At 38.6% G+C, this 11,174-nt stretch overlaps 1 protein-coding gene and 1 pseudogene across 5 annotated transcripts; one reads left to right on the plus strand and one right to left on the minus strand.

The window, feature by feature from the left end:
• Window positions 1-45: 45 nt before the first annotated feature.
• On the plus strand, window positions 46-5,605 carry LOC105169857 (Plant regulator RWP-RK family protein). Of its 4 annotated transcripts, none has more exons than XM_088883950.1 (5): window positions 46-184; window positions 888-1,843; window positions 2,211-2,258; window positions 2,351-3,350; window positions 4,374-5,605. In XM_088883950.1, exons 2-5 carry the CDS (start codon window positions 935-937, stop codon window positions 5,258-5,260), a joined length of 2,844 nt encoding a protein of 947 aa, XP_088740076.1. In that variant the 5' UTR covers window positions 46-184; window positions 888-934; the 3' UTR covers window positions 5,261-5,605. The 4 variants fall into 4 exon arrangements, with proteins under 4 accessions (XP_088740076.1, XP_088740073.1, XP_020551595.2 ...); XM_088883947.1 differs by having other exon boundaries at window positions 57-184; window positions 740-1,843; XM_020695936.2 differs by lacking the exon at window positions 46-184 and adding an exon at window positions 273-462 and having other exon boundaries at window positions 740-1,843.
• Window positions 5,606-5,883: 278 nt separating this feature from the next.
• Window positions 5,884-10,586, minus strand: LOC105169858 (uncharacterized; annotated as a pseudogene). The gene is made up of 4 exons (XR_016066850.1): window positions 7,724-10,586; window positions 6,944-7,223; window positions 6,557-6,665; window positions 5,884-6,477 (listed from the first exon to the last, which is right to left on the minus strand). The product of XR_016066850.1 is annotated as an uncharacterized LOC105169858 (transcript).
• Between the last annotated feature and the right edge of the window lie 588 nt (window positions 10,587-11,174).

Consider the following 11,174-nt stretch of genomic DNA (forward strand, 5'->3'; position numbering starts at 1 on the left):
TGTATGTATGTGGGAGCAGGGGCATGCAAGGACTGCTGCAGAGGAGAAGAAGTGAGTTGAGTATTAACCAGAGTTAAAAAAGTCAGAGAGTGGTAGCATGTGGTTTGTGTTGTGTTACTGAGAATCTTCCAAGTCAATGGACCACAATTCCTTAAGAATCTATTTTCATTTTGGGTTTCCAATGGTAAGAAGGGAAGTGGATGATTGATTACGTATGCGTCCTTTTGGGTGGGTCCTACTCCTTGTGTTTTCATAAAAATACCTTCTTTCTTTCTTCTTCCCTTCCCTGCTCTGCTCTTCATTGCAACTCCCGCAAACACCTTCCAACTCTCTCTCTCTCTCTCTCTCACTCTGCAATTCATACCATATGCACTCTCCTTCATTACACAATCTTTTCCTGTTGATGAATTGAAATACCAAATGCATGCTACCTCTTTCACACCAACCAACAATCTTCTCAAAGTCAGTCCTCTTCTTTTCTTTTTCTTTTCCAGGTTCCACATATATATATATATATATATATATTACTGGGCTTTTGAATTCTGAAATTTGATTCCATACCAAGTGAACTGTTTTTCTAAATAATTTTTTTCTGTCCACCCAAACTCAAGTTCTTGTAATGTTCTTTTTTCTTCTTCTGCCTTAACTTTTAATTAGTTTCTCTTTTGGGGGACTTTTGGTAAATGTTATGAATGATGTAGTTAAGTTTCTGCCCCCTGAAATGCATTTCTAATTGCAGTTGGAAACAAATGTTCTATTGACCATGTTTGTGGCACCTCCTGAGCTTTAGAAGACATGGGAAAGGAATCCTCCCTGGAACTTCCTCTTTCTTGTTGTTTTTAATATAATATTCAGGCTGCGTTTGATTTGCATTTTGTATGGTGTAGGGATTTTAATTTCATGGTGATGGAGGAGGAATGACGAGTATTTGATCATGGAAGATGGTGCCTTCACGCCTAACACCATGCTGTCGGAGTCGGACAGCCCTATTGATTTCAATCTCATGGATCAACTCTTGTATGATGGATTCTGGTTAGAGACTACTGATGAATCCAGCTTTTGGCACCCTTGTCCTACTTCTACTACTACTTCAACCGATTTTACTTCATCTTCCTTCGTCTTCCCTACTTCACACACTAATATACACACTTCAAATACCACTCCACATCAGGACACTTCCTTAAAACAATCCCACAAATCAGTTACTTTTGGTCCGCCATCTCTTACTTACCCATTAATGGACGATTTTTCTCAAAATCATCAACCCTCCCTTCCTTTAGTTTCTTCAAACCAATCCACAAACTTTCTGGTCCAGGACACTCAAGTTAGCAGAAGGTTGTGGGTCGGACCCAACACAAGTCCAATCCGCAATGTCTCGCTAAAGAAGAGATTGGTGCAGGCTATCAACCACCTGAAAGATTCTATAAGGGATAAGGATGTCCTTATTCAGATCTGGGTCCCTGTCAAGAAAGGAGGCAGGCAAGTCCTCACAACGAATAATCAACCGTTTTCACTTAATCCCAACTGCAAGAATCTTGCAGATTACAGGGATGTTTCCCGCAGTTATCAGTTTGCAGCAGACGAGGGCTCTAAGGAGTTTACTGGATTGCCTGGACGTGTTTTCTTGAACAAGTTGCCTGAATGGACGCCGGACGTTCGTTTTTTCAAAAGAGAAGAGTATCCACGTGTGAATCATGCTCAACAGTATGATGTTAGAGGATCACTTGCACTTCCAGTTTTTGAACAGGGGAGTGGTAATTGCTTGGGGGTTGTTGAAATCGTGACAACTAGTCAGAAAGTGAATTATCGCCCTGAACTTGAAAATGTCTGCAAAGCGTTAGAGGTGCTGTATTGTTCTTCACTCTGTTTGTATTTCTATTTTTCTATTCAAAACCATGCGATAACCATAAGTTTTAGACAACTTAGTTGAAGAACGATGGAAATAAAAACTGAAAAATAATTTGCTGAGCAAAGAGATGCTTTATGTATGGCCAAATGTGGATGAAAACTTTGACAAGTTTGTGAAATTATGTCAATATGGACTTTTTAGGGTGAGTTATTTCTCAAATGAAACATCAGTTCAGCAAAGATCTTTTTATCGGAATGAAAAAGAAATTAGTAAACCGTCATGTTTGGTTTTGGCTTATCATCTACCTTGCTAAATGATACAATTGCTCTCTTTTTATCTGAACAAAGTTTTTCTCTTGCAGGCTGTTGATTTGAAGAGTTCTGACATTCTGAATCCTCCCAACATAGAGGTGGTATCTGATGTCATTTTCAAGTTAAAAATTCCGAATCATCTGCAATTTGAAATTTATTCCTAATACAGAGGTGCGATTTTATGTATCAGGACCGCAACGAATCTTACCAAGCTGCACTTATGGAGATCAGAAATGTCCTGAAATGTGTCTGCGATACCCATAAGTTGCCTTTGGCACAGACGTGGGCTCCTTGTGTTCAACAAGGTAAAGGTGGCTGCCGGCACTCAGACGAGAATTACACACAATGTGTTTCAACAGTCGACACTGCCTGTTATGTCGCTGATCAACAAGTTTCTACTTTTCATGAGGCATGTTCTGAGCACCACTTGCTCAAAGGCGAAGGTGTTGCTGGCAAAGCTTTCCTAACAAATCAACCGTGTTTTGCTGAGGACATAACAGCTTTTAGCAAGACAGAGTATCCTCTCGCACATCATGCTCGGGTGTTTAACTTGTGTGCTGCTGTAGCAATACGACTCAGAAGTACATATACTGGGGCAGCTGATTTTGTTTTAGAACTCTTCTTGCCGCTAAATTGCAAAGATGTTGAAGATCAGAGGTGGATGCTTGACTCATTATCATCTGTTATACAACGAACTTGCCAGAGTTTACGTGTAGTTACGGATCAGGAGTTGGCTCGGGAAACATCAGGCAGAGGAATAGCTGGTAAATCAGATGGTGAGAATCACCCAAGGTTGGTAACTTCTCCTTCCGAAGAACCATCTCCTGTTGCTTCGTCTTGTATCAGGCACGTGGTCGATTCCCAGCACAAGGGAAAACGAATTGCTGCTTCTTTGGGTCATCACAAAGAGGAACTGGGGGAATTCAAGGTGACAACCCAATGGGATAACTCAGGGTCGGACTTCCATTATTCGCCAGCTTTTTCAGAGCATGAGCAGCCCCAGCAGGACTCGGGACCTAAACCAAGTGGTGATGTTACTGGAAATTTTTTCTTGGCTGGTGGGGATCTTCCTGTAGGTCCTAAAACAAATCCTGAGAAGAGAAGGACAAAGATTGAGAAGACTATTAGCCTGCAAGTACTTAGGAAGTATTTTGCGGGGAGCCTAAAAGATGCTGCCAAGAACATTGGAGGTATGGCAATACCTCACAGCACACATAATCCGGTTGCTAAAAATGGAATTTTACTGATTTACAGCATTCTCAAAGAGCAGCATTCTTTTAGTTGACAGCGTATGCCATAGGAACATCAATGCTTATCAATTATGATATTATTTGATATGGGTACTTTATTCTCTGGACAAATTGTGGTGTTTTGCTTTGGTCTTGACTTCTTACCGGATGCTCCTTACAATGTTGTTCCTTTTCATTGACGAGTCTGATGAACTTGTTTTCCTTAATATTCGTTATGGACATTAAACCCAGTCAGTGCAAATTGTGCTTTCTAGACTTCATTAAGCTTTTGAGATGAGACTTGATATGAAAATATGAATAGAAAATAAGCAAGTATTCTTCAGAGCTACTGGTGAAGTGATACATTCAAGAGAAGTACCTTAAAAGATCTACTTCTCCCAGTCCTTCCCCTCAGATTCCCACACTTCTGCCATCTTGAATATCAGCTGCAATGTCATGATAAAAGCAACCTTTCCTAGTCAATTTGTTTACTAATCGTTGCTTCTCTTAACCTTTTATGCTACTTATTCAACAGTATAGGATTATCACAGCCTTGTTCGCATATATATATATATATGTATATTTCCTGCAATATTTTTTTTATTTATGGCTTCTATTTGTGGAGCTGTGGTCGGTATGTTATTCATGAGTTTAGGGATACTATATCTATATCTATAATATATATCAAAGCTCAAGGCCTTAAAGTAACTACTTTTGGTAGATAAAATATGAGTTATATCATTTACAAATAATAATATCTTTAATTAATTACTTATTCACATTTAAGGCTAAATCTATTTTATCAGTTTTCATCAATCATTCATTATATTTTTTCTATTTTATTTAACTAAATAGATATAACAAAAATTTAAATTATGCACACACATCTTCGATTACTAGTGTATTTAATGTTTCGTATAGTATGCTTCAAATCTAATCCCAGCCCACTAGAGGTTTTTATAATCTATTGTATTCCTACTGCAGTGTGTCCGACTACCTTGAAAAGAATATGCAGGCAGCACGGAATAACTCGATGGCCTTCTAGAAAGATCAAGAAAGTTGGTCACTCATTGAGGAAGCTTCAACTTGTGATAGATTCAGTACAAGGTGCTGAGGGTTCTATTCAGCTCAGTTCTTTCTATAACAACTATCCGGAGCTTGTCTCTCCAGATGTACCAGGAAGCAGCCACTTACAAATGTCAGAGATGAATGATCAGCTGCAACAGGTGAATACCCAGCCTGTAGGCACCTTGATAAGTCCTGTAACCACTGCTTCAAAATCACCTTCTTCCTCTGGCAGCCACAGTTCAAGTTCAAGTTACTGTTGTTCTACTGGGGTGAAGCAGTCATCTTTCCCTGTAACTGGATCCAGTAGTGGAGAAGCTTTATCAGCAGAACACACTGGAGAGATGCTAAAGAGAGCACGTAGTGATGCAGAATTGCATGACTTGGGCCAAGAGGAAACAAAGCTTTTAGTTCGATCATACAGCCATAAGATTTTCAGTAACCATGCTCCCAATGAGACTCCACAGGTGCCTAAAAATAGCAGCAAGGTATATGATGTGGGTATGTTTAGAGTAAAAGCTACTTTTGGGGAAGAAAAGATCCGTTTGAGTCTGCAACAACACTGGGGTTTCATAGACTTACAGCAAGAGGTCTTTAGGCGTTTTAACTTAGACACTAAAAGCAGTAGATTTGATCTAAAATATCTGGACGATGACTCAGAGTGGGTGCTTTTGACTTGTGATGCTGATCTTGAAGAATGTATAGATATACACAGATCGTCCAAGAACCGAACAATTAAACTGTCCCTCAATCAAGTCTATAATCCAAGTCTCGGAAGCTCATTTGGTAGTAATGGCCCATATTAAAGGTGACTTTTACAACAAAATAAGTATGTTTCTTGTGTCTTGAAGTTGGATCACTTCAAAGGGATGACAAGCTGTTTTTGTTCCCTCCTTAACGGGTGTCAGAAAGTTCAGGACGTAGTAATGCTTGCTCAATGAATGGCTATGTTTACAGCCATCTGCCATATTTGTAGATCAGTTGAAGTGGGACAGGTATTGTAGCGCTATCTTTTTTGGGTGCTAAGGTCAGATTTATTTTGGAGTGTTCTTCTCGTTTGTATAATTATTTGTAGTAACGTCATTGACACATTTACGTACCATACTATGTACAAAGATTTCCATTAAGCATCTGTTTTTCAAGGCTCCACATGTGTTATCTTTCCATTTTATTCTTGCAAAGCATGATCACCATTCTCCCCTTCTCCTTGACTCATTGATGATGTTTATGGATAATTTGTAGCATATGCTGTCAAGTTATATCCCGAATCTGAAGCTCAGAGCAGAACAACTCCATCTTTTGGTAACAGCAGCTGGTGTTCGCTTAACTGATACCACAATACTGATACCGCTTTCGGCATTCAGGAAAAGAATAAAAAAAAAAAAGAAGAAATAAAGAAATAAAGGAAAGAACAAAGTTGACAACAAAATTACACAGGAAAAATGTGGGGATTGAAAATAGGAAACAATTGAGACAGTTACATTATGCCGAAAACGATGTTGATGCTGATGCTGTAGTCATGACATTTATTTGCTTTCTTGTACTCGCAAAGATGAAAAATAGGACTCCGGAAATTACAAAAAGGTGCCCTGTCTTCCTAGAAATTTCAAGCTAGGATAGATAACATGACTCCCTAGAAGAAAAAAGAAGAAATCATCAGCAGATTGCACAACTTGCTGGCCCTCTCCAATTGTCGTTTCCGCAGGCAATGATGGTCGTCAGCTGGTTACGCTGCAGGATTTTGCCTTCAGTTTTGCAACTATGTAAAAAATCACCACCTAACATGGTCAACGCTCCCAAGTTTCCTTCAACTCCAGTCAACATTTCATTACTTGCCCCAGAAGTACGTAGCTCTTTGGTATTTGTTGAGAAAGACGGCTATTTAATATGTGAGCTTGTCACAACCAAGGAAAATAGGAATGATAAAATTTAGCCTTCCACTCACAGCTACTGCTCCAAAGTTTCACTAGCAGCACTTAGCCTCAATCTGACAAAAACATAGAAACCTCACCTACGCATGAGGCTAATTTGGGCATGAGATTAGCATGACAAGAACGTTGTCTGCAGAATAAATACAAATAGATTCACTAGTGACACATTACCTCATTTGGTGAAGAATTTCATGTATAGTGCCACATGGTGCTAGTCTTTTGCATGTACTCCAGTTTCTATTAGTTCTGCATGCACTCCAGGTTCATGACCATGATGTAGCTGCGGCAGTCCAGAACAAAAATTGCATCATGAGCACCAAGCTAAATATAGAAAAGGAAAAAAAAAAAGGAGAGATATGAAATATACAGAAGAATTATTGGAGAAGTATGCATAAATGTTGTATATGCATATAGGTCGATATACAAAGGAGACCGGGTCAGAGAAACCATGCTTTAGAATAAAAATGTCTTCCTTTTTTTTTTTCCTTTCATTCTGGGGGGGGGGGGGGGGGGGCAAGGATCAACACATACCCTGGGTGAATTAATTTGAGAACTTACTGTAAGGTGTCTTCTTTGTCCACACCTTAAGTTAGCTACAGTGAAGACATTTTCACAGCTGATGATAAGAGATATATGGTCATCATTTCTGAGCTTGACTGTTGACATTCAGCTGACTCCTATATAAGACCACACCTTGAGCACACAACACACTTAGATAGCAGCATCCAAGTCATCAAGAAAATCATTTTTCCTGGCTTGATAATATGACAAGTTTCCATGACCCCAGCCTTTCTGCACTCGCTTCAGAGTTTTCATGGCTATGGCACTCCCATCATCTCTATAAAGATTGAGCAGAGACATGATAAACAGCAGGTATAAAGCATCATATGATAACTAAAAATACCACCACCTATGGTATATAAAATTAGATTTGGAATAATTCCCAGTTCTAGAAGCCTTTACGTGAACAAATAGAACTAGGTTATTACTATGATAGCAAATTTTGAATTAATAAAAATACCATAATAAAATCAATGTGCATCTGAAGATGTCTGAAAGACCTGAACAGCAGATCATGGGATAGATTCTAGCTATCAGATTGTGCATTAAATAACTTAACAGACAACAACGTTATTGATTCATATCTGGCAGCACTCGAAACTAAATGGCCAAAATTCTTTTTCCAACCAGTTAAAAATGTTGAACTCAGATACCAATACCAGTCAAAAACTACTTCATGAAAACAGTGACACCGCAAGAGCCAATTCACTAAATAAATAGGTATATCAGTGAGCAATAGAATGAGTAAAGAATTTCTTCAGCAAGTTGAATTCAAACCTGTGCAGAATGGTTTGCCAATCACTGCGGTCATCTTTATATTGTTTCACAGTAAACAGCTTGTCATCTCTATGAACCTTATTTTCCATCTCAGTATCTGAACCCATTGCCAGCATTCTTTCTGTCAGCTCGTTAACCTCATGTTTATTTCCCCTCTGCCCGAAATACTCAATCACAGGCATGAACAATGCAGGGTCAAATCTACAACCTCTCTGCATCATTTTCTTAAGAATATCATTTGCACATTCTAAATTCTCACCGACACAAAGTCTATCAATGAGATCTTTGTAATGAAAGCCATTCAAATCAAAACATCTGTCTAGTGCAGCTTCAAATAATTGCTTAGCTTCCAAGATTTCCCCTCCAGCAAGCAATTCATTGAACATCAAGGTATAAAGTGCTTCCTTGTGACCACCAATACTGACAGCGATTTCAAATACCTCCTGTGCTGGTCTGAACTCCCCAGTCCTGCAGAATGTTTTAATTAACAACTTGAAGGAATATATATTAGGTGTTATTCCTCTTTGCAGCATCTCATCTAAAAGAGTAGCTGCTTCTTCAGTTCTTTCTCCCTCACATACAGAATCAAGAACAATGTTGTAAGTGTCAACATTAGGAGAAATACCTCTTTCTTTCATCTCATCCATCAGGCCTAACATCTCGAATATTTGATTTGTAATACCTAATCCAAGTATCAACCAATTGTAAGTTTGTAAAGTCTTGTTGCAACCTTTTCATTCCATGTCTTTCAGAACCTGAAATGCTGAAGATATCTTCCCCCTCTTACACAAGTTATATAGAAAAATATCATATACAGTTGAATCAGGATACAAATTTCTTCCCAACATCTCAATAAACTTCTTTTTAGCTTCCTCTAGCCGTCCATCCCTGCATAGTCCATTTATGATAGTCGAATACGTAATCAAGTCAGGCAAGCACCTTTTCCTATTTCCATCCACTAGACCAATGTACAGGTTACCCAAGTTGCCAAGAGCAGCACTTCCATGAGTCCACATTTCATTCACAATTTCAACTGCTCTATCAACCTTCCTAGTTCTACATAAACCATCAATCACAATGTTGCAGCTCACAGTATCTAACCCATTGCCTCTTTCATTCATCTTTTGCATTAACCTCTCTGCTTCTTCTATGTTGCCTTCTCTCCACAAGTTGTGCAGCATTACATTGCAAGTGTAAGTATTTGGCAAACATCCAGACATGATCATCTCATTTAGAACTTTACTCACCTCAACACTCTTTCTTTGCTTGCAATGTCCTTGGAGCAGCGTGCTATAAGTGGCCACATCAGGGGAAATTCCACCAGATATCATCAAACTAACAACTCCCCTTGCATCTGCAACCATATCATTTTTACATAACCCATTAATTAAAATGTTATATGAGTATATATTTGGCCCCACTCCTTCATCAGCCATCTCTTTAAGTACTGTTTGAGCCTCCCAAATTTTCCCATTTCTGACTAAACCCAACAGCCATATGTTATAACTCTCCACACTTGAGAAAATAGCATCTCTTTTCATAGACTGAACTAAAGTGTGAGCTTCTTCCAACATCCCCTCCCTGCAAAATCCGTCCAACATTAAGTTATGTGTCACAACATTGGGCCTTGGTAAGCCCAACTCCTCATCCATTTGCATATCCCTAAATATCCTAGAGGCTTCCAAAATCTTCCCAGCTTTAGAAAGAGCAGAAATTCTAATGTTAAAGGTAACAACGTTTGGAGCGAGGCCATCCTCTTTCATCCTCTCCACCAACCTGTCAGCCTCATCATTGGTACCCTCCCTACAAAAACTCGCTATCAGAGTGTTGTATATTACTAGATTAGGGACGAGACCGATTCTCTTCATTAAATCCAGAAGCTCCAAACCTTTAGAAGCAAGCCCACATCTAGAATACCCGCGTGCCAATATCCGAAAGTGTACTCATTAGGCTCATAGCCTTTGTCGCGCATTCTATCAAATAAGTCCCGCGCATCTTCCAGCCGACCCGAATCGCACAGCGCACCGATCAAAAGATTGAGGGTATAAGTTTGGAGCTTGACCTTGGAAAAGATGAGATCTTTATAGAGCCAAGATACAAAATTGGGACAGTTTTCTTTAAGAGAAGTAAGAATCAGCAGATTGTACAAGATAATAGAGGGTGGGGATGCGGGGAAATGGGTTCGAAGAGATTGAAAATGAGATATGGCCTTGTGAATATGGCCGGCCTTGGCTAGTGTATTAACAAAGGAATACAAAAGATTATGCGGGGGCGTAGGAGAACGGAGAAGATGATGGTGGAGAGTGTCGATCTCAGAGAACATTTGGGCGCGAATGAGAATAGGGAGGATGAGAGGGAGGGAATGTTGGAGGGAGGAGAAATCATTGTTTGTGATGAGAGTGCGCTTAAAGAGCAGCCATGCGAATTCGGGGTGGTTGCAGTTTTTGATGAGAGCTATGGCCAGGGATTTGGCTTGCTCCATAACTACTCAGCAGCTGAATGCTTCAATTTTGCAGGTATGCTCTAGATAGATAGACCAACTGATTGTGTATCAATATATGGTGTCTGTGTGTCGGGGACAACATCCAAGGGATCACGGGAGCCTGCTATCCGGCGCGAGGAGAAGGCAGGGGAACGAGATAATCAGCTGTCTGATATACTAGACAAGGGGTGTTTTGAAGATATTTCTAATTAAAGATTCAGCAATCGACAACGAGCACTGCCATGGATGCCGGTCATCTAGTCCCTCTCCATCGCTCTGAAGAGAATTTGTATGGTTTTGGTGTTTGATATGCGTTTTTCTTGTTCTGATTCTTGGACTGGAATTTGTTTTGAACTAGCTTCGTTTGGTTTCATTTTTGGACGGATCAACACGTGCTCAATGCATTTCCTCATACCTCTCTATCAAGAGACATATATTATGTTTGGTTTTGTTTTTAACTTATTTTGGTGTAATTTGTGGAGATAGAGAGAGAAAAACAAAGATAAATAGGTGTAAATTAGAGATAGTGTATATGTTTGAATTTGTTTTTGGAGATAATATAAAATAAGTATGTTATATTTGATGTTAGTTAGTGGGAGACAAAAAGTACTGTTCATTGTCAAATCATGTCTTTTTTATATATATTTATACATATATATATGTATTAATATGTATAACATTTATTCAATTGTGAGCGGATTAAAATAAATAGTATTTTTTAATTATATTTGTATGGAAATGAAAAAATATAATTTATATAAATACACTTTTATAAATAATTAAATGCACTCTAGTAATCCATTAACAATATTTTTGTTAGACGTTCTATGCTAGGTGACATATTATTTTGTATTTTTTAAATTTTGATCAATGATTTTTTTAAAATTTTAATGTTATTTTATGAAATATTTTTAATATATGTAATTTTATTTAATTAAAATATATTTCTCATATAACTTTAGTTTTTAA

The sequence above is a fragment of the Sesamum indicum genome, linkage group LG8 (genome assembly GCF_026168435.1).
Source record: "Sesamum indicum cultivar Baizhima isolate 11 linkage group LG8, ASM2616843v1, whole genome shotgun sequence".
NCBI lineage: Eukaryota > Viridiplantae > Streptophyta > Magnoliopsida > Lamiales > Pedaliaceae > Sesamum > Sesamum indicum.